At 42.3% G+C, this 23073-nt stretch overlaps 1 protein-coding gene across 1 annotated transcript; it reads right to left on the reverse strand.

Annotated features, from left to right (window-relative positions):
- Positions 1–3955: 3955 nt before the first annotated feature.
- Positions 3956–22617, reverse strand: LOC139163089 (zinc finger protein 850-like). Its single transcript, XM_070744030.1, has 3 exons — positions 22540–22617; positions 16975–18634; positions 3956–5405 (listed from the first exon to the last, which is right to left on the reverse strand). The coding sequence occupies exons 2-3, from the start codon at positions 18275–18277 to the stop codon at positions 4069–4071; spliced, it is 2640 nt and encodes an 879-aa protein (XP_070600131.1). The 5' UTR covers positions 18278–18634; positions 22540–22617; the 3' UTR covers positions 3956–4068.
- Between the last annotated feature and the right edge of the window lie 456 nt (positions 22618–23073).

The raw sequence follows: 23073 nt of genomic DNA on the forward strand, positions 1-23073 counted from the left end.
GGACGCTTTGCATTTTTGCAATATATGGCGTTTATTGGCTTTAATATTGAGGTTTTATTGCTGTAAACTGTGCAGTCACCATTAGTTGGGCTGCCATATACATTTTCATGCTAAGTAAAAATACGAAACAGAACAGAATTAGAGTGTTGGAAAGGATCATGTAGGTCTTCCAGTCCAAACTCCTGCTCAAGCAGGAGACTCTATAGTATTGTGATACATACATACATACATACATACATACATACATACATACATACATACATACAAGAGCCGGGGTGGCCCAGCAGGTAGAGTACTGTATTGCAGGCCACTGAAGCTGGCTGTAGATCTGTAGGTCAGCGGTTCAAATCTCATCACCGGCTCAAGGTTGACTCAGCCTTCCATCCTTCCGAGGTGGGTAAAATGAGGGCCCGGATTGTGGGGGCAATATGCTGGCTCTGTTAAAAAGGGCTATTGCTAACATGTTGTAAGCCGCCCTGAGTCTAAGGAAAGGGTGGCATAAAAAAAAAAATCAATACATAGTTTATATCCCCTGTATTATATGTAGAGATAAGCCATGGCAGCAAAGCTACCTAATAAAGCTCTAAACTCGCTTTCTCTGGCCCAGCAATGGCACTTTCCCCTGACTCTGTTAAAGGGATCTACTACATCGGGCCAAGAAAGGAAACTCAGATGAGATTAGAGAAAGGAGAGAGAAAAAGGAAGAAGAAACAAAGCTCATATGAGATCAGAGAAAAGAGAAAAAAAGATATAAGAAAGGAAGTCGAGACCAAAGGCCTACAGGCTAAAACATGTGGAGAACGGTTACAAGAATTCATCATGTATTCAGTGAAGACAAGAACCAGGTGTGACATGACAGTAGTCTTCCAATATTTGTGAGGCTGTCACAAAGGAAGGGATGAGGGTAAACAATTTTCCAAAGGACCTGAAAGCTATAGAAGAAACTATAGGTGTGCAATGATCAAGGAAACGTTCAAATTAGAAATAAGGATAATTTTAAGACAGCCAGAACTATCAGATCGTGCAGAATGCAGCTGCGAGAGCAGTCATGGGCTTACCTAGGTATGCCCATGTTTCACCATCACTCCGCAGTCTGCATTGGCTGCCGATCAGTTTCCGGTCACAATTCAAAGTGTTGGTTATGACCTTTAAAGCCCTTCATGGCACTGGACCAGAATATCTCCGAGACCGCCTTCTGCCGCACGAAATCCCAGCGACCGATTAGGTCCCACAGAGCCTTCTCCGGGTCCCGTCAACTAAACTATGTCGGTTGGCGGGCCCCAGGGGAAGAGCCTTCTCTGTGGCAGCCCCGACCCTCTGGAACCAACTCCCCCCGGAGATTAGAACTGCCCCTACTCTCCTGCCTTCCGTAAACTCCTTAAAACCCACCTTTGCCGTCAGGCATGGGGGAACTGAAACACCTCCCCCGGGCATGTTCAATTTATACATGGTATGTTTGTGTGTGTGTTTGTTAGTAAATGGGGTTCTTTTTAAATCTTCTTAAATCTTTTAAATTATTTGGATTTGTTATGATTGCTGTATCTTGTTGTGAGCCGCCTCGAGTCTGCGGAGAGGGGTGGCATACAAATCTAAATAATAAATAAATAAATAAAATCAACCAATGGAATCGCTTGCCTTAAAAAGTGGTGTGAGGTTTATGAAAACTGCCTGCAATCTGGGTGTTTGAATGATTACTCCCCCTATGTCTAATCTTACATGCTTTATAAGGGTAGACCTACTACTGAAATCCTCCCCACAATCGGGATATTCGTAAGCTTTCTCTTCTGTGTTAATCTTCCAGTGTAGCACCAGCTTTGAATTCTGCTGGAAACCTTTCCTACAATCCGGACACTCATATGGTTTCTCATCTGTGTGAGTCCTCTGGTGCTCCTCCAGGTGGGAATTCAGACTGAAACATTTCCCACACTGCAAACATTTCTTCCTCTGCTGGGTGTGTCCTGTGCTGTACCACCAGGCTGGAATTTCAACTGAAACTTTTCCCACAATCCCCCGGCACTCATATGGTTTTTCTGCTGTATGTCTTCTGGTGCAGAGATCACCAACTGGTGTTGTGAGAAAGTTTTGGTGGTCCGCAGTGCACTTGGGTGGAGTAGCTGCTTAGGGATGACCAATGGGCCAATCCTGTGACTAGAGCCCTGGAATATGAGACTGGCCATCCAGCTCATGGCGAGGCTGGAAATCTCCACCGAAGAAGGCGGTACCTGTAACCTGCAATTTTGCAGGTGGTGCAATATGCAAAATAATAGTGAGGCCCTCGCTGGTCAGAATAAGGTATAGGTGCTGTTATGGCAAAGGGACGGGCACCGTGGCGCAGATGGATCAAAGCAATGGGAGTGGGCAACTTGCAGCTCTTTCAATCCCAGCTGTGGCTCCCTATCCACTGAACCCACAAGTGCTGGCCCAACCCCTCACCCTCCCTTCCTAGTCACTCCCTGCCTGGCTTGAGAACAGCAACAGCAGCTGAGACTTACTCAATATTCCATAGCGGCAACGAAACGTCCCTGTAGTTGCTTCATATCTTGCTGGGTCTCTCAGGCACTTCTTCCGGCCCTTTTTGATGCTGCGTGCACCTCGGTCACTCAGTGAGACTTCCCCTCCGTTCGGAGATACTGACCCGGCTCGGCTGTTTGTTGTTGCTGTCGATACCACCATGGCCCGCCCATTGCTCTTGCAGCACAGTTAAATGTAGCACGCTTCACAATGGAGGAGATGGTGTCCCCACCTTCTCTTGGAATCCATTACAATGTGGAGCATCAGCTGCAGGCAAGTGTCTCGGAGCAGAGGGCAGGGCATGCATCTCCCTGAGCGACTGAGGTGCGTGCAGTACCAATAAAGGTCGAAGAAGCACCTGTGAGACCAAGAAAGTGCTGGAGAATCAGAATGAGAGAGAGGGAGAGAGATTAAGAGACAAAGAGAAAGAGAGAGAAAGGCAGAGATAATTGTTTCCCGTAGAAAACAAAACATTGGGAGACGCCAACCCAGGGTAGGCATGGCTGGAGGAGAAGTGTTATGTATTATTATTATTATTATTGGGGTTTTTTTTGGGTTTTTTTAATATTTACAAAATTTATTTTTCAACAATTCTGTTTACTGTACCTTTTTCTTAATTTCCACCCAGTTGTAATTTTTCCCCCACACTTTGTAATAGTCCTTATTTTGTTGGTTTTGAATCTCATATGTTAATTTGCTAAATTTGGTGCAGTCTAATATTTTTTTAATTACCGTTTCTTTGTTTGGAATCTTATCTTGTTTCCAGACTTGTGCATATGCTAATCTTGCAGCAGTAAGTGATTTATTAAGTAGTAATTTTCTTTGCTATGTTTGCCTCTAATTATGCCTCATAAATACATTTCCGGTTTTATCTCAATTTTATAGCCCAATATTTCTTCCATCCATGCCCTAATTCGAATCCAAAATTATTATTATTATTATTATTATTATTATTATTATTATTATTATTATTAATTAGATTTGTATGCCGCCACTCCCCGCAGACTCGAGGCGGTAACTGAATGGCAGTCGACTTGGCCAGGCCCACCCACATTTTGTGGCTCCTCGTGTTTTGTTTTTTGTGGGAAACAGGTCGGCTCTTTTGAGTGTTTAAGGTTGCAGAAACAGACAGGCAAGCTAAGTGCCTGAAGGAACCCATATCATAGAACATAGAAACATAGAAGTCTGACGGCAGAAAAAGACCTCCTGGTCCATCTAGTCTGCCCTTATACTATTTTCTGTATTTTATCTTAGGATGGATATGTGTTTATCCCAGGCATGTTTAAATTTAGTTACTGTCTGCTGGAAGTTTGTTCCAAGGATCTACTACTCTTTCAGTAAAATAATATTTTCTCATGTTGCTTTTGATCTTTCCCCCAACTAACTTCAGATTGTGTCCCCTTGTTCTTGTGTTCACTTTCCTATTAAAAACACTTCCCTCCTGGACCTTATTTAACCCTTTAATATATTTAAATGTTTCGATCATGTCCCCCCTTTTCCTTCTGTCCTCCACACTGGGAGTCTAGGCGCTTCAGCAAGCAGTGCACTGGATTCATATTAGTGGTCCACAGGATTTAAAATTATGAATTTAGTGGTCCCTAAGGTCCCAAAAAATTGGTGACCCCTACTCTGGTGTACTTTCAACTCGGAATTCCAATTGAAACCTTTCCCACAATCCGGACACTTATACGGTTTCTCTCCAGTGTGAGTCCTCCGGTGTATCACCAGGTGTGAATTCTGACTAAATCTTTTCCCACAATCTGAACACTCATATGGCTTCTCTCCTGTGTGAGTTCTCTGATGTATCACAAGTTTGGAATTCTGCTGGAACCTTTTCCCACAATCCAGACACTGGTACGGTTTTTCTCCTGTGTGAGATCTCTGGTGTATCATCAGGTTGGAATTCTGACTGAAACTTTTCCCACAATCCAGACACTGAAATGGTTTTACTCCTGTGTGAGTCCTCTGGTGTATCACAAGCTTAGAACTCTGCTTGAAACCTTTCCCACAATCACTACATTTGTATGGTTTCTCTCCTGTGTGTGTCCTGTGGTGTTCCACTAGGTTGGAATTACAACGGAATCTTTTACCACAATCCAGGCACTCATATGGTTTTTCTCCTGTGTGAGTCCACTGGTGTTTCACTAGGCAGGAATTCTGAATGAAACGCTCCCCACAATCCAGGCACTGATATGGTTTTTCTCCAGTGTGAGTTCTCTGGTGTTTCACTAGGTAGGAACTCTGACTGAAACATTTCCCACAAACAGAGCATTTATACGGTTTCTCCCCTGTGTGTGTCGTCTGGTGTTCTACAAGGTGAGAATTTTGACTGAAACTTTCCCCACAAACAGGACAGTCAAAGAATTTCTCCCCAGTGTGAGTCCTCTGGTGTTTCATCAGGCAGGAACTCCGACTGAAATGTTCCCCACAATCCAGGCACTGGTATAGATTTTCACCTGTGTGAGTTCTCTGGTGTATTATCATCTGGGAATTCCGAATGAAACTTTTCCCACAAACAGGACATTCATATGGTTTCTCTCCTGCGTGTGTCGTCTGGTGTTCTACCAGGTGGGAACTCTGACTGAAATTTTTCCCACAATCCAGACATTGAAAGGGTTTTACTCCCGTGTGAGTTCTCTGGTGTATCACAAGTTTATAACTCTGCTTGAAACTTTTTCCACAATCACTACACTTAAACGGTTTCTCTCCTGTGTGGGTCCTGTGGTGTTCCATCAGATTGGAATGCCAACGGAAACGTTTCCCACAATTCAAGCACTCGTAGGGTTTTTCCCCTGTGTGAGTTCTCTGGTGTTTCACTAGACAGGAATTCTGACTGAAATGTTTCCCACAATCCAGGCAATGATATGGTTTTTCTCCTGTGTGAGTCCTCTGGTGTATCATCAGGTGGTAATTTTGACTGAAATGTTTCCCACAAACAGGGCATTCAAAGAGTTTCTCCCCAGTGTGAATCTTCTTGTGTCTCATCAGATTCCAATGCACGCTAAATGTTTTGCCACACTGGGAGCACTGATGGAGCTTCTCTCTAGTATGGGTCCTTCCATGAATTGCAAGGAAGCTTTTCCGAGCAAAGCATTTGCCGCACTGCAAACATTTGTGTGGCTTTTCACTGAATGGATCCTGTTGTGCAGAATCAGATGTGCTCTGCAATCTGTGATTGTCACACATCAGGCAATTTGTGGGGGATTCTCCAAGACTGATATCCTTGGATTCTTGAGGCAAAAAATATTTCTGATCTCTTACCTGGTGGCTGTTTGATTCAAGTCACTTTATCTTTCCTCAAAGGCCTGCCAGTTTTGGCTATCCAAAACTTATATTATATAAGTCGAATAAATTAAATATTTCATCCCACTCCCTTTCAGCTATTCCACATTTTTTCTTTACTTAGACATTATCCTCCTTGGCTTTTCATGTATTGTTGTCTTCAATTCCGTATACTCTTTTTTTTCCAGGACAAATCTTTGTTCTTTTATTCTTTCCGCTGTCTCTCATCTACTGAAGAAGAAGAGTTTTTACACTTTGAAATCTTGAAAAAGGTTTTGATTGATTGGTTGTTTTGCATTTTAATACTGCTTCTCATTCTCTGTTGTCCAGAGCGCTCTTCTTGGCATCCTCTTTGTCTGTAAGGTTAATATCAATGAATTAGTTTAATTATTGTTGAAAAATGGCAGCAGGACATGTGAAAGCAAAAATAACAAAAACAAAACCACACCACATATATTAGCATGCAAACACCCAAGATCTATTTTAATCTGGAGATGTACTGGGATATATTCTTGCAATCCTGGCCGGTGGTCCATCTATGAACCATTTTATATATGTTCTCTTCATATGCTACTGATTCATTTTATAACTTTTATTCCATATATTCTCCCACTTTTCTAGTTCTATGTTATAACCAAAAATTTGGATCCATTTAACCACTACCTCAACAGTTCCTTTGTCCATTTTATAGAAATATAGAAGATTGACGACAGAAAAAGACCTCATTGTCCATCTAGTCTGCTCTTATACGAGAAGAGTTAAGAGAACAAGGTATAGAAACAGACTGGTGGCCATATCTTAAGATAAAATCTAGGTACAAAAAAGATATAGAACAATATGGATTCCAAAAAGAAGATAGCGAATTAGATAAGATTATGTTTAGACAGGAAGATAAAATGATAATTATAAATTTTATAAATTATGATCAAAACATTTAAATATGTTAAAAGGTTAAATAAGGTTCAGGAGGGAAGTGTTTTTAATAGGAAAGTGAACACAGGAACAAGGGGACACAATCTGAAGTTAGTTGGGGGAAAGATCAAAAGCAACATGAAAAAATAGTATTTTACTGAGAGTAGTAGATCCTTGGAACAAACTTCCAGCAGACGTGGTTGGTAAATCCACAGTAACCGAATTTAAACATGCCTGGGATAAACATATATCCATTGTAAGATAAAATACAGGAAATAGTATAAGGGCAGACGAGATGGAGCATGAGGTCTTTTTCTGCTGTCAGTTTTCTATGTTTCTATGTCTAACACTGCCAGATGTCCACCTCCCAGCAATTTGCCTCCTTGCAGCTAGTTTCACTTTCAGTTCTAGCAGGTGGCCTGCCTGTGCTGAATCAGCTGTGGGTCGTGAGGCTGATAAAAACTTGCTTGTGTTAATCTGGCTCTGCGCTATTGGCTGCAAAGAAGCAAATTGATGGGAGGCAGAGATCAAAGGGTGGGGGTGGCTAGGGGAGGCTACATTCGGTGTATAAGAGACAGCCAAGTATTCACCCTCTTTTTGCGGGTAAAAAGGTGTCATATATTCAAAAAAAATACAGTAATAAAAAAAATCTTGACATGCGCAGAACTGGACAAACTAACATTAGAACTTAAAAATAAGGATGAGACAGAATACTTTGAAATATGGAACAAATTTTATCAATGGTTGGAAAGGAAGAAAAGGAGTTGGAGAAAGAAAGACTTAGAGAATGGAAATCTGACAAGGCTTAGATATACAAATGAGGACAAGTGATATGTTTATAAGATCAAAATAGTAATGTACAATGAGTAATAATTATAATAGAAACATAGAAGACTGACGGCAGAAAAAGACCTCATGGTCCATCTAGTCTGCCCTTATACTATTTCCTGTATTTTATCTTACAATGGATATGTTTATCCCAGGCATGTTTAAATTCAGTTACTGTGGATTTACCAACCACGTCTGCTGGAAGTTTGTTCCAAGGATCTACTACTCTTTCAATGAAATAATATTTTCTCACGTTGCTTTGGATCTTTCCCCCAACTAACTTCAGATTGTGTCCCCTTGTTCTTGTGTTCACTTTCCTATTAAAAACACTTCCCTCATGGACCTAATTTAACCCTTTAACATATTTAAATGTTTCAATCATGTCCCCCCTTTTCCTTCTGTCCTCCCGACTATACAGATTGAGTTCATTATGTCTTTCCTGATACGTTTTATGCTTAAGACCTTCCACCATTCTTGTAGCCCGTCTTTGGACCCGTTCAATTTTAATTGTTGTTATGGTCAAACTGTCAGGGTGAAATGCTACTGATTCTGCCAGGGTCACCCGAACCAGTAGTAACAGATTGTCAAAGTTGATGAACCATTTTTTAACTTTTTAAAAGCATTTTTTAATAACTATTCACCTGAACTGTGACTCTCTGAACTGAACTGTTCCTGCTTGTTCTAGGGACCATTTTGGGCGAAGTCCAGCTGCTTCTGCTTTGTGTGTGAGTCAGTTGTGTAGGAGTCAGGTGTGTAGCTTTTGTGTTGTTTGTGTGTAAAAGCATGATAGTTATTTTTGAGCTCACTGTGACTGTGAGGCTCCTTGGGGCCGAGTTTCCTGAAGTGAACCACTAGCCTGCTAAAGAGCTGGGGGTGAAATCTAATAAAAAGAAATTGTCAACCAAAAGAGCAACATGCAAACCAAAGCAAATAAAACTTCCTCAGGAGCAAATCAAATGAAATGTTTAATTTGTGTGCATGTTTAAACAGGGTGTCCAGGGGGAACGCATTTCCCTGTAACTTGTGATCTAGTTAAGGCGTGGTTGTAGATGATATCATACCAAATGGCTAAGCTGTGGAGAAATATATCGATAGCTGAGGAAGCACGTTGTTGCCACAGTTATGCTCATTTTTGCTTGACTTTGCCAGGCAGCATGATCCCTGGTTTTTTATACATGATTTCCCCCTGACTTTTAAACATTTTAATAGTTTATTTTTCTCCCCTGATTTATTCTGGTTTTTTTTTATTAATTCCCTGATATTTCCCGAACTACCGATTTCCCTCATAATTCCCTGATTTTCCTGTTTTCCAGATTTGCTGGACACCCTATTTAAAGGACTGTCAAATTGGCCACACCTATCTAGCCACATGTGCATTTCAGTGTGCAAAACGTTCCACAAGTGCATTGGCTCAGATTTGTTTAATCTCATTTTAGAAAGTTGGGGACACGAACAGAGTAAACGATGCAAGATTTAAAGCCTCCCTTTGGCCCATGAAGCTCCTCGCCTGTCATCGAAGCAACGAAACCTCAAAGGAATCAAAGGTTCCCTGAAGGAGCGTGAGCGAGGTGGGCGGTTAAGATGAAAGATGAAAAACGGGGATTTTTAAAATGTCCCAAAATTCCCAGCAGAAAACTATAGGCAGCCGTTTTAAATCAGGCGGCATAACGGAGGGAAAGACTATGCTGCAGCAGCGGCCATGTTGCTCCCTCGTTGCCTCCTCTGCTTTTGCCCCCATGGAGGAACCCCAAAGGGCCCAACTTGTTCCCGGCTCCTCCTTCGACCTGCCCTTCACTCACCTCCCGGCAGCCGCTCCGACCCTCGAAAAGGCACAAGAGGCTCCGCCAACACCTTCCTCCTCCCGTAGATGAGCCGGAAGAGGAAAATACTTTGCCCTTCGCCTCCTCTCCACACCCGCTCTAGCACTCTACTATTCTATCGTTTCAACCCGTTCATTCTCAGCCTCTCTCCCTTGGCTTTGAATAGCTCAGTCGCCGCTGTACCGAGGGTTGTTTCTCTGTATCGCGCCATCTAGCGACAGACGGCGGAAGAACACGCTCACACTACCCAACGGCGTTTGAAGATTTATTTATTTATTTTGTCCAATACACAATGAGGGTTTTAGTGGGTATATATCGTATATACACATAGTAAAATACATGAAGGTTATAGAGGAAATACTCATAGTAAAATATATCTAAGAAATAATAGAAAAGAAGGTATAGTAAGAGAAACATATCAATGAAAGAATAAAAGAAGAGATATAGGAATAGAAGAAAGGTATAGGAGATATAGGGGAGCAATAGGACAGGGGACGGAAGGCACTCTAGTGCACTTGTACTCGCCCCTTACTGACCTCTTAGGAATCTGGATAGGTCAACCGTAGATAATCCAAGGTAAAGTGTTGGGGGTTTGGGGATGACACTATGGAGTCCGGTAATGAGTTCCACGCTTCGACAACTCGGTTACTGAAGTCATATTTTTTACAGTCACGTTTGGAGCGGTTAATGTTAAGTTTAAATCTGTTGTGTGCTCTTGTGTTGTTGTGGTTGAAGCTAAAGTAGTCGCCGACAGGCAGGACGTTGCAGCATATGATCCTGTGGGCAATACTTAGATCTTGTTTAAGCCGTCTTAGTTCTAAACTTTCTAGGCCCAGGATTGAAAGTCTTATTGGTTCCGTGCTTCATTAAATGCCATCAAGTCCAACTCGACTCCAATTGGGCTCACCAATAGCTTTTCTCCCCAAGGTCCCCCAAGAGGCCATTCATTATCCTTGTGAGCTGAGCCCAAAGCATCGTTTGCCAGAAAGGGCAACTAAACAAAACAAATGCTCCATTTTGGAGGGGGTGGGGGGCTAGAAATGACATATAAATAGGAAAAGAGATGTTTTCTTCTTGGAGTGTGTGTGTCTCTGTGTGTGTGCGTGGTGACTCCTCAAAATCTGCCTCTGCAACTGAGAGAAGCTGAAAGACTGAAGCTAGACCCCTTGCCTCTTCTATGGTTTTAGTATCTTTTACTTTCATGTTCAGCTAACCAGCATGGTAATATCCTATTGATGCTCCAGCCCTTCTTAGCAATGGGAGGTCTGGCACCAACACAGGGGTCCCTAAACTTGGCAACTTTAAGACTTATAGCCTTCAACACCCAGAATTGTCCACCCAGCTATGCTGGCGGGACAATTCTGGGAGTTGAAGGTCCACAAGCCTTAAAGTTGCCAAGTTTGAAGACTTCTGGTCTATGGGGATTCTCAGTCAGCTAGGTCATTTCACCAATGGAATTCAAGAAAAATTAAAGGAAGTCTTTCACTTCCATTTAAAGTGTGGACAAGATCTCCAACAGGTTGCACCTGTCTTGAAGAGTAAAGGATGGAAAACATCCTGTAGCCAGGAAGGCTCCACCCACATTTGCACTACTGAAGTGACCCTAAGGACACAGATAAAACTCCAGGTGGCCTCAGACACTGAAAGAATGCAAATGATCAGCTGTCTGCAAGGAATAGCAATCCTTCCACCCCACACACTCGTCAGACCTGAAGAAGTTGAGAAGCGAAACAACTTCAAAGAAAAAACAGAAAGTCCATTTGCGGCCTGATAAACAGTTCTTGTCAGGGTTCCAAGTGGCTTGCATTGGCTGCCGATCAGTTTCCGGTCACAATTCAAAGTGTTGGTCATGACCTTTAAAGCCCTACATGGCAATGGACCAGATTAGCTCCGGAACCGCCTGGTACCGCACGAATCCCAGCGACCCATAAGGTCCCAGAGTTGGCCTTCTCCGGGTCCCGTCGACTAAACAATGTCGTTTGTTGGGCCCCAGGGGAAGAGCCTTCTCTGTGGTGGCCCCGGCCCTCTGGAACCAACTCCCCCCGGAGATTAGAACTGCCCCCACCCTCCGTGTCTTTCGTAAACTACTCAAGACTCATTTATACCGCCAGGCATGGGGGAGTTGAGATAGTTCTTCCCCCTAGGCCATTACAAGTTATTCATCTTATGTTTGTGTGTATGTTTGGTTTTATAATAAGGGTTTTTAGTTGTTTTTTATGATTGGATTGTACATGTGGTGTTTATTATTGTTGTTAGCCGCCCCGAGTCTGCGGAGATGGGCAGCATACAAATCCAATAAATTATTATTATTATTAATAGACCCAATGCCAAGCTGCTGCTGCTGCTGCTGTTGTTGTTGTTATTATTATTATTATTATTATTATTATTATTATTATTAATAATTCGATTTTTATGCCGCCCTTCTCCTTAGACTCAGGGCGGCCTACGACATGTTAGCAATAGCACTTTTTAACAGAGCCAGCATATTGCCCCCACAATCCAGGTCCTCATTTTACCCACCTCGGAAGGATGGAAGGCTGAGTCAACCTTGAGCCGGTGATGAGATTTGAACCGCTGACCTTCAGATCTACAGTCAGCTTCAGTGGCCTGCAGTACAGCACTCTACCTACTGCGCCACCCCGGCTCCCAAATACAGATTTATTAGGCTGGTCATATTGGTACATCTGGTGTAAACTCAACTGCGAAGGTCCCGAGGTTTTCCCCACCCAAATTAAAAAAACAAAATTCTTCCACCCCCCACTCCACAGGTCCATCTCATCGTCCAACCAGATCACAGTGTCGACTACAGCTGGTTTCAGTCCATGTCTCCCCAGCACCTGGTGAGAACGTCCTTGGTTCCCAGGAGAATGAATTTTATTTTGGCTACAGATCCTCAGCTATAGAAACATAGAAACATAGAAGACTGACGACAGAAAAAGACCTCATGATCCATCTAGTCTGCCCTTATACTATTTTCTGTATTTTATCTTAGGATGGATATATGTTTATCCCAGGCATGTATAAATTCAGTTACTGTGGATTTACCAACCACGTCTGCTGGAAGTTCGTTCCAAGGATCTAAAAATAAAATAATATTTTCTCATGTTGCTTTTGGTCTTTCCCCCAACTAACTTCAGATTGTGTCCATAGTTCCCTCTAAGCTGAGCAGTGAGCAATCGCTCACTTAAAAATCATCATCAACTCAGAGTTTTCCAAACCTGCCCAGAAGCCGAGAGGGAAAGAGTGAGAGGGAAGGAGAGAGAGAGAGGAAGAGAGAGAAACAGATAGAAAAAAGAGAGGAAGGAACAGAGAAAGAAAAAGAATGGGAGTAAGGAAGAGAGAAAGAAAATCAAAATCTAGTTTGAAACTAGCTCAACTATTTAAGTGGCATTTTGATATTGATAGAGTTGCCCTATTATGAGCTCACTGTTATAGACACACAGTACAGTATTTTATTTTGAAATTCTCTGAGGCAAAACAGGGTGGGTTTTTTATTTGTTTGTTTGTTTGTTTGTTTATTTGTTAATTATTTCTGTGCCGCCCAGTCCCGAAGGGACTGCCGCTCAGACACTATACTTTTCCACCCCCCCCCAAAAAAATTAGAAGGAACACCGATTGTGTCCCCTTTTTCTTATGTTCACTTTCCTATTAAAAACTTCCCTTCTGAACCTTATTTAACTCTTTAACATATTTAAATGTTTCGATCATGTCCCCCCATTTCCTTCTGTCCTCCAGACTATACAGATTGAGTTCATTAAGTCTTTCCTGATACGTTTTATGCTTGAGACCTTCCACCATTCTTGTAGCCCGTCTTTGGACCCGTTCAATTTTGTCAATATCTTTTTGTAGGTGAGGTCTCCAGAACTGAACACAGTATTCCAAATTCCTATCCCTATTCCCTCCTCCGGTTCCCACTGTTCTAACTAGCCTTGCAGGCTTTCCAAAATGGCTTTAGGATTGACAGCACAAGCACTAAATGCTGTTGCAACCCAAGAACCACCCATATTTATTTTTTATGGCAGGAGAGGATTGGAAGAGTAACTTTCCCCACTTCTGGACAGTTTCCATCCTGGGATGTTGTATACCTTCAACAGCAGTTTTCTATGCGGAAAACTGAAGAGGACAATGAAATGTTGGCAGCTTGGAACTACAACTCACCCTCTGTTTGCAGCTCTGACTTTGCCACCTGGAGAAAGGGCTGTGCAGGAGGAAGATACCTGGGTCCTTTTCACTCCTTTTATATTGCAAGACCCATTAGAAACCAGAGCTAAACTGATTCAAAAAGTAGAAGAATTTGGCGAGGTAGTGGGACTTATGATCAGTAAAAACAAATCCAAATTAATAATTAAAAATCTTACAAGAAATTGAATTGGAAGAGAAAATAAAAATGCAAATAACTAGGAAAATAAAATATTTAGAGTTTTGACTTGCAGCAAAATGCTCCTCAATTAATGAGAATTATGATAAAATACTACAGTAAATAAAAAAAGATCTACAAAATTGGAAAACTTAACAAATTTCATTTTTTCAATGAAAATATTGTCAAAAATATTAAGTCATTCCAATTAAATTAGGGAAAACATTCTTTGAAGATTTAAATAAATTAGTTACCAAATTTATATGGCAAGGGAAAAAACCTAGGATTAAATTAAAACTTCTGCAACATACAAAAGATAAAGGGGGGGGGAGATTACCTGAGTGAGAAATATATTATCATGCACTTATCTTAACTTAAAAGACTGGATGGAATTAAGAAACAAAAGGATTTTATTTATTGATTGATTTATTAGATTTCTATGCCGCCCTTCTCAAAGCGACTCATATAGAAGGATATGACCTGCAAGTGGGATGGCATGCAATCCTATGGGATAAAAATTATAAAACACATAGCTGTTTCCAAAGGCACTTTTACAGATTTTCTTTGGGGGGGGGGGGGAGGGGGGAGCATTTATAAAAATCCCAATGTTGTTATGCTCAATAGAAGCATTGAAGCATCTAAAATTATTTGATATAGATAAGATGATTAGATATCAGGAAACTTGAAAATAAAAGAAGAATTTGAACCTGATTTACATAGGAGGATTGGTTGGTGGACATATACATAAATCCAATCTAAATACAAAGAGGATAAAACATTCATAAAATATAAAAGGATCAGCAAGAATTGGACAAAATTATACAAGGGACTGAGAGAAAATTAATTGCAAAATATATAAATATTTATTGAGATACAAAATGGAAGGTATGCCCATGTTTCACCATCACTCCGCAGTCTGCATTGGCTGCCGATCAATTCCCGGTCACAATTCAAAATGTTGGTTATGACCTTTAAAGCCCTTCATGGCACTGGACCAGAATATCTCCTAGACCCAGCACGAATCCCAGCGACCGATTAGGTCCCACAGAGTGGGCCTTCTCCGGGTCCAGTCAACTAAACAATGTCGGTTGGCGGGCCCCAGGGGAAGAGCCTTCTCTGTGGCGGCACCGGCCTTCTGGAACCAACTCCCCCCGGAGATTAGAACTGCCCCTGCTCTTCCTGCCTTCCGTAAACTCCTTAAAACCCACCTTTGCCGTCAGGCATGGGGGAACTGAAACATCTCCCCCTGGGCACGTTTAATTTATGCATGGTATGTCTGTGTGTGTCTCTGTTAGCATATGGGGTTTTTAAATATTTAAATATTTTAAATTTGTCTGATTGCTTATGATTTGTTTCTATATGTTGTGAGCCGCCCCGAGTCTTCGGAGAGGGGCGGCATACAAATCTAAGTAATAAATAAATAAATAAATAAGATGAGGTTGTCAAAGAAACAATGATTAAATGGGCAAAAAATTTTAGATATAATATAGAATTGGAGAAATGAGACAAAATGTGGGATATAATTATAAAATTGACTATGTCATCAGCAGTTTAAGGAAAACCAGTTGAAGAGGGTTTAGAGATGGCATCTCCCACCAACAAGGCTGGCTAATATGTTTCTGAGTATCTCACCAACGAGCTGGAAGTGTAAAAAAGTACAGAAGATATTACCATCTATGGTGGACATGTCCATCTGCAAAAAAGTATTGGGCCAAAATTAGAAAACTAGTTGGAAGATATATCGACCAACCCATAGAGTGGAAACTAGAGACATTTTTGTTGGGAATACGTAATAGAAAATACATTAAAGAAATACAATATCTAATTTTACATATAATTACGGCTGCAAGAATAGCATAGGCACAGAACTGGAAAAATGTTAACATACCAACTGAGGATGAACTGATAAGAAAAATTCTGGACCGTGCAGAGATGGATGAGATAATGAAGAAGATAAAGGAAAAGGAAGATACAAATTATTATGTAGTATACAATAAATGGTATAACTGGCTAGAGATTAGAAATAATAACGTCTCACTTTAAAGTGGAGAATTTTTTTTCATTTTTGATATCTAACAATGTTGTTAGATGAAGCCATTAAATTTCAGGATAGAGATATAAGAGGCTCCATTGAATGTTTAGTAGGAGGGGGAAGGAAAAATACACATGTTTTATGATAAGCATTGTTGTAGTGTTTGCACTTATACAATGTTTTATTTTAAGGTGGAGAAAAATAAAAAAAATTATCCCCCCCCCCCCCCCAAAAAAAAGGGATAATGGGAAAATAAGGATAAAAATATTTGGAGATTGGGGGGGAATATAAACATTAAAATACTACCATTATGAAACCGCTCTAAAAAGGGAATATATGTTGCGTGCTGCTGTTTGTCATGTTTTGTAGTTTTAGAGTCTGCAGAGAGGGGCGGCATACAAATCTAATAAATTATTATTTAAAAATAATTTAAAAAAATACAGTGATACCTTGTCTTACAAACTGAATTGGTTCCAGGACGAGGTCCTTAAGGTGAAAAGTTTGTAAGATGAAACAATGCTTCCCATAGGAATCAATGGAAAAGCGATTAATGCGTGCAAGCCCAAAATTCACCCCTTTTGCCAGCCGAAGCGCCCGTTTTTGCACTGCTGGGATTCCCCTGAGGTTCCCCTCCATAGGAAACCCCACCTCCGGACTTCTGTGTTTTTGCGATGCTGCAGGGGAATCCCAGCAAGGGAATCCCAGCATCGCAAAAACAAGCGCTTCGCTGGCAACGGAAGTCCGGAGTTGGGGTTTCCCATGGAGAGGAGCCTCAGGGGAATCCCCGCAGTGCAAAAACGGGTGCTTGGCAATGGGAGTCTGGAGGCGGGGCATCCCAGCAGCGGCAGTGGGTTTGTAAGGTGAAAATAGTTTGTAAGAAGAGGCAAAAAAATCTTAAACCCCTGGTTTGTATTTCGAAAAGTTTGTATGATGAGGCATTTGTAAGATGAGGTATAACTGTATATGTAGTATTAACTCAAGGTGGCAAATTTACCTCACAAAGATCTAAGAGCTTTTTCTCTGGCCAAGCATGGCAATTTCCCTTGATGCTGTGAAAAGGAACTGTACAACACCAGAAAAAGGAAGCTCAGATTTCACTCATCTTTGATACCAAGAAATATTTAACCAAAAAAACGAGGCAAGAATTTCTCACTGGGGTCCCAAAGAGAAGAGAAATGAAATTCAAGATTCCTCTAGACAAATCAAATTTTGTTTCATATGGAATTTCTTATGTGTGAGAAGAGAGGAATTTTGTATGAAACACTTCCCACAATCTGGACACTCATATGGTTTCTCTCCTGTATGAGTCCTTTGATGTATCACAAGCTTAGAATTCTGCTGGAAACATTTCCCACAATCCAGACACAGATATGGTTTTTCTCCTGTGTGAGATCTCTGGTGTATCATCAGGTTGGAATTCTGACTGAAACTTTTCCCACAATCTGGACACTGAAATGGTTTTACTCCTGTATGAGCTCTCTGGTGTATCACAAGCTTAGAACTCTGCTTGAAACCTTTTCCACAATCACTACATTTATACGGTCTCTCTCCTGTGTGTGTCCTTTGGTGTACCACCAGGTTGGAATTCTGCTGGAAACTTTTCCCACAATCCAGGCACTGATACGGTTTTTCTCCTTTGTGAGTTCTCTGGTGTATCACAAGGTGGGAATTCCGAGTGAAACTATTCCCACAATCCAGGCACTGATATGGTTTTTCTCCAGTGTGAATTCTCTGGTGTATTACTAGGTCAGACATCTGAATGAAATTTTTCCCACAATCCAGGCACTCATACGGTTGTTCCCCTGTGTGAGTCCTCTGGTGATCGACTAGAAGGTAATTATGCCTGAAACATTTCTCACAATCCAGGCATTGATATGGTTTTTCTCCAGTGTGAATTCTCTGATGTTTCACTAAGTCAGACTTCTGAATGAAACATTTCTCACAATCCAGGCACTTATACGGTTTTTCTCCTGTGTGAATCCTCCGATGTTTCACTAGGTAGGAACTGTGACTGACACGTATCCCACAATCCAGGCATTCATACAGTTTTTCTCCTGTGTGAGTCCTCTGGTGAACCACCAGACGGGAATTTTCAATGAAACCTTTCCCACAATCTGGACACTGAAATGGTTTTTCTCCTGTGTGAGTCCTCTGGTGTCTCACTAGGCAAGAATTCTGACTAAAACCTTTCCCACAATCCAGGCACTGATATGGTTTTTCTCCGGTGTGAGTCCTCTGGTGTATCACCAGGTGGGAATTTCGACTGAACCTTTTCCCACAAACAGGACATTCAAAGATGTTCTTCCCAGTGTGAGTCCTCTTGTGTCTCACCAGCTTCCAATGCACGCTAAATGTTTTGCCGCATTGGGAGCACTCATAGCTCTTCTCTCCGGTATGATCCATCCTTCCATGAATCAGAAGGAAGCTTTTCCGAGTAAAGCATTTGCCGCACTGCAAACATTTGTATGGCTTTTCACTGGAGGGATCCTTTTGTGTAGAATCAGGTGTCATCTGCAATCTGTGATTGTCACACATTAGGCAGGATGTAGGGGTTCTCTTAAGACTGATATTCTTGGATTCTTGAGGCAAAAAATATTTCTGACCTCTTACCTGGTGGTTCCTTGATTCAAGCCACTCTTTCCTTCCTCAAAGGCCTGCACGTTTTAGTTTTTGCTGGAACATATTTCATCTCACTCCCTTTCAGGTATTTTTTCTTTACTTAGAAATTATCCTCCTTGACTTTTCATGTATTGTTTTCTTCATGTACTCTATTTTTTTCCACGTCACATTGCAAAGGAATTGAAAAAAAATTTAATTGATGGGTTATTTTGAATTTTATTGCTGCTTCTCATTCTCTGTTGTCTGGAGTGGTCTTCTTGGCATCCTCTTTTTCTGCAAGGTTAGAAACATAGAAACATAGAAGTCTGATGGCAGAAAAAGACCTCCTGGTCCATCTAGTCTGCCCTTATACTATTTCCTGTATTTTATCTTAGGGTGGACCTATGTTTATCCCAGGCATGTTTAAATTCAGTTACTGTGGATTTATCTACCACGTCTGCTGGAAGTTTGTTCCAAGGATCTTCTACTCTTTCAGTAAAATAATATTTTCTCATGTTGCTTTTGATCTTTCCCCCAACTAACTTCAGATTGTGTCCCCTTGTTCTTGTGTTCACTTTCCTTTTAAAAACACTTCCCTCCTGGACTTTATTTAACCCTTTAATATATTTAAATGTTTCGATCATGTCCCCCCTTTTCCTTCTGTCCTCCAGACTATACAGATTGAGTTCATTAAGTCTTTCCTGATACGTTTTATGCTTTCCTGATACGGTTAATATATTATATATTATATTTATTGGATGTTTATGCCGCCCTCTCCGTAGACTCGGGGCGGCTAACAACAATGATAAAAAACAACATGTAACAATCCAATTAATGAAACAACTAAAAACCCTTATTATAAAACCAAACATACATACCATGCATAACTTGTAATGGACTAGGGGGAAGGAATATCTTAACTCCCCCATGCCTGGCAGCATAAGTGAGTCTTGAGTAGTTTACAAAAGACAGGGAGGGTGGGGGCAGTTCTAATCTCTGGGGGGAGTTGGTTCCAGAGGGCTGGGGCCGCCACAGAGAAGGCTCTTCCCCTGGGGCCCGCCAAACGACATTGTTTAGTTGACGGGACCCGGAGAAGGCCAACTATGTGAAAAATGGCTGCAGGACATGTGAAAGAAGCAAAAAAATTTAAAAAATCCCCACCCCATATATATTAGCATGAAAATACAAACACCAACATTCTATTTTAATCTCTAATATTATTTATGATTGATTTCGAATATAGAAAACTAACAAGATCCAAGTTCAAATATTGACTCAATCGTAAGCATCCATTTTGCCCACGAAAGCCCAGTATCACTGCCATTGTTTACATTAACTCTAGAACTATTGACAAGCATAATCTGGAAAGGTAAATAAATTAGAAGACTGGAAACTAAGAAAGAAATTTACAAACTGCAAGCCTTTGCGGATGATCTCCTATTTATAATAGAAGAGCCACTACAATCTGCATTGCGCTTTATGGAAGTACTGAGTGAATATCGAGAAACAGCTGGATTGCGAGTAAATAAGGAAAAAAACTAAAATGAGAGTCAAAAATATGTCCAAAATACAGAAAAAAGAATTTATGGAAAGATTACCGGTAAGTCTCCAAATAACGAAAAAAAGTGAAATAATGAACATTCTACCAAAAAAAACTTTTTATATTTCAGAACATTCCTATAAAATTGGATAAAGCATTTATTGAGTATTAAGGAGTTAGCAGAGTTACTGAGCATATTCCGAAGCCAAATGTGAAGATTATAGATATGAGCAGTACTTTAAATAACTAGACCTACATTGAATGTTTAAATATACTGCTCAAAAAAGAAAGGGAACACTCAAATAACACATCCTAGATCTGAATTATCGGTCACTGGGATTCGTGTGGCAGAAAATGGTTCCGGAGGTATTCTGGTCCGATGCCATGTAGCGTTTTATAGGTCATTACCAACACTTTGAATTGTGATCGGAAACTAATCGGCAGCCAGTGCAGGCCGCGGAGTGTTGGAGAGACGTGGGCAAATCTGGGTAGCCCCATGATAGCTCTCGCAACCGCATTCTGCACAATCTGGAGTTTCCAAACACTCCTCAAAGTTAGCACCATGTAGAGAGCGTTGCAGTAGTTGAACTTCAAGGTGATGAGAGCTTGAGTGACTGTGAGTACTGACTCCCTGTCCAAATAAGGTTGCAACTGGTGCACCAGGCAAACCTGTGCAAACACCCTCCTCGCCACAGCTGAAAGATGGTGCTCTAATGTTAGCTGTGGATTGAGGACGCCCAAGTTGCAAACCCTCTCTGAGGGGGTCAGTAGTCCCCCCCCCCCAGGCTAATGGACGGACAGATGGTATTGTCCTTGCGAGGCAGAACCCACAGCCACTCCGTCTTGTAAACCAACTCGGTTCTTCCTCCTCTGTAAACGTTTTGTTCCAACAAGGGGAGAACGGGAGGCTGCCACTTCCGTCGCCACCTCTGCTTCTAATAGAGGCTGAGGCAAACAGGCAGCGCTGCGTTCTCATCAGATCCGCTTCCTCCTTCCTCCACAGTCACCCGGGATTCGGTTCTATCCGCAACAGAGGACAGAAGCTCTGGTTTTCCCCCATGCCGTTAAACTTGGGGCGTAGTCCAGTGGGGGTAGTTAGTAGCAGCGGCAACAGCCTTCCCGTAGTCTGGCGACACAGGCTTCCCACCAAGTTTGGTAGTGGCAGCCGGGGCCAGTTGCCAAACCGTGTGAAAAGCCACCACTGGGACTAGGGGACGACTGCTGCCACCGCCACTGACCACCACCCAACAGTCAGATCCACTTCATCCTTCCTCCTCAGCCACCCCTCTTCGGATGGAACCGAAACCCGTGTGGCTGAGGAGAAAGGATGAAGCGGATCTGACGAGCACACAACGCTGCCCATTTGCCTCAGCATCCATTAGAAGCAGTGGCGAGGGTGGAAGCAGCAGCCTCCCGTCCTCCCCATGTTGGAAGGTCGAAGGCCGGGCCAATCCATCTGCTCGCTGTTTGTCCCTCGGCGGCATTCTTACATCAAATCCTGCACGGGGAAGTAGCCTGCTGAGAGGAGCCACCACATCAGCAGCGCCTCTCCTAGGGCACCAGGAGGGCAGTCCCATATCCTGCTCCCAATTTCGGGGGGTCACGAGGGAGGAGGAGATGGTCAGAGCTAGAGACCTTCCCATACACCCGCTTCCCTTGCAGGAATGTGGCCGGTTGAACCACGGGGGAAGCACTCGTCTCTGGGGGAAAGTAGGTCTCTCCATTGGGGGAGCTGGCGAGAGGGGATTCCTTGCTCGTGACTGGGACAAGCACATGGCCTCAGTGAAGGTTTGGAGACCCCTGAGGTAGGAGTGCAAGGGCCATCAAACATGGCATGTTTAAGGCTTGTGACTGAAGGAGGAATTCTGGGAGTTGAAGTCCACAAGTCTTGAAGCTGTCAAGTTTGAAGACCCCTGAGTTAGGGGTTAGAGGTGCAAGGGTTTCAAACCTGGCAAGTTTAAGGCTTGTGGACTTCAACACCCATTTCTGAGCTAGCATGACTGGTGGAGGAATTCTGGGAGTTGAAGTCCACAAGTCTTGAAGCTGTCAAGGAAGGCAGGTTGGCAGCAGTTGTTTTTTTCTGCAACTCCGATCTACATGGAAATTCCAGCTTAGAGGTGTTGTTGGTGTATCCAAATTTTATGAACATGGAGAAAGTAGTTATGTATCAGAACATTCTAAATAAAGAAGAGGATTTAAAATCCAGAAAAGAGCTAAAAGAAGAATGAACAGAACTGGAATGGTGGGGATATTATGATATATATAAAAGATAGAAAAGAATGAGGTATTAAGAAAGAATCAATTGCGCTAGACAAAATTTTTCTAGGATCGGACGAAAAGGTGATAAATGGTTTCTGGCTTGCCATCGAAGCAACAAAATCTCAAAGGAATCAAGGGGTCTTTGAAGGAGCGTGAACGAGGTGGGCGGTTAAGATGAAAGATGAAAAATGGGGACTTTTTAAATATCCCCAAACTCCCAGCAGAAAATCACAGGCAGTCGTTTTAAATCAGGCAGCATAACGTTTGGGGAGGGAAAGACTATGCAGCAGCAGCAGCCATCATGTTTCTCCTCTCTTTGCTTCCTATGCATCTGGCCCGTGGAGGAACCCCAAAGGCTGGACTTGCTCCCGGCTTTTCCTCCGACCTGCCCTCCACTCACCTCCCGGGAGCAGCTCCGACCCTTGAAACTGCACAAGAGCCTCCGCCGATGCCTTTCTCCTCCCGTAGGTGAGCCGGAAGAGGAAGTTAATCTGCCCTTCGACTCCTCTGCGCACCCGCTCTAGCAATGTACTATTCTATCGTTTCAACGCGTTCAATCTCGGCCTCTCTCCCTTCCCTTTGAATAACTCAGTCGCCGCTGTTCCCAGTGTTATTGCTCTATAACGCGCCATCTAGCGACAGAAGGCGATGGCGTTTGAAGATGTTCCCATTGATCAATTCCTATTCAAATCCAATCGCCGATAGCTTTTCTCCTCGAGGTCCCCCAAGATTCATTATCTTTGGGAGCTGACCAAGCATCGTTTGCCAGAAACGGCAACTAAATGAAACGAATGCTCCTTTTTGGAGGGGGTGGGGGGCTAGAAATGACATGTAAATAGGAAAAGAGAGGTTTTCTTCTTGGAGTGTGTGTGCGCATGGTGACTCCTCAAAATCTCCACACTTCGACAACTCGGTTACTGAAGTCATATTTTTT

The sequence above is a fragment of the Erythrolamprus reginae genome, chromosome 2, assembly GCF_031021105.1.
Source record: "Erythrolamprus reginae isolate rEryReg1 chromosome 2, rEryReg1.hap1, whole genome shotgun sequence".
Classification (NCBI taxonomy): domain Eukaryota; kingdom Metazoa; phylum Chordata; class Lepidosauria; order Squamata; family Dipsadidae; genus Erythrolamprus; species Erythrolamprus reginae.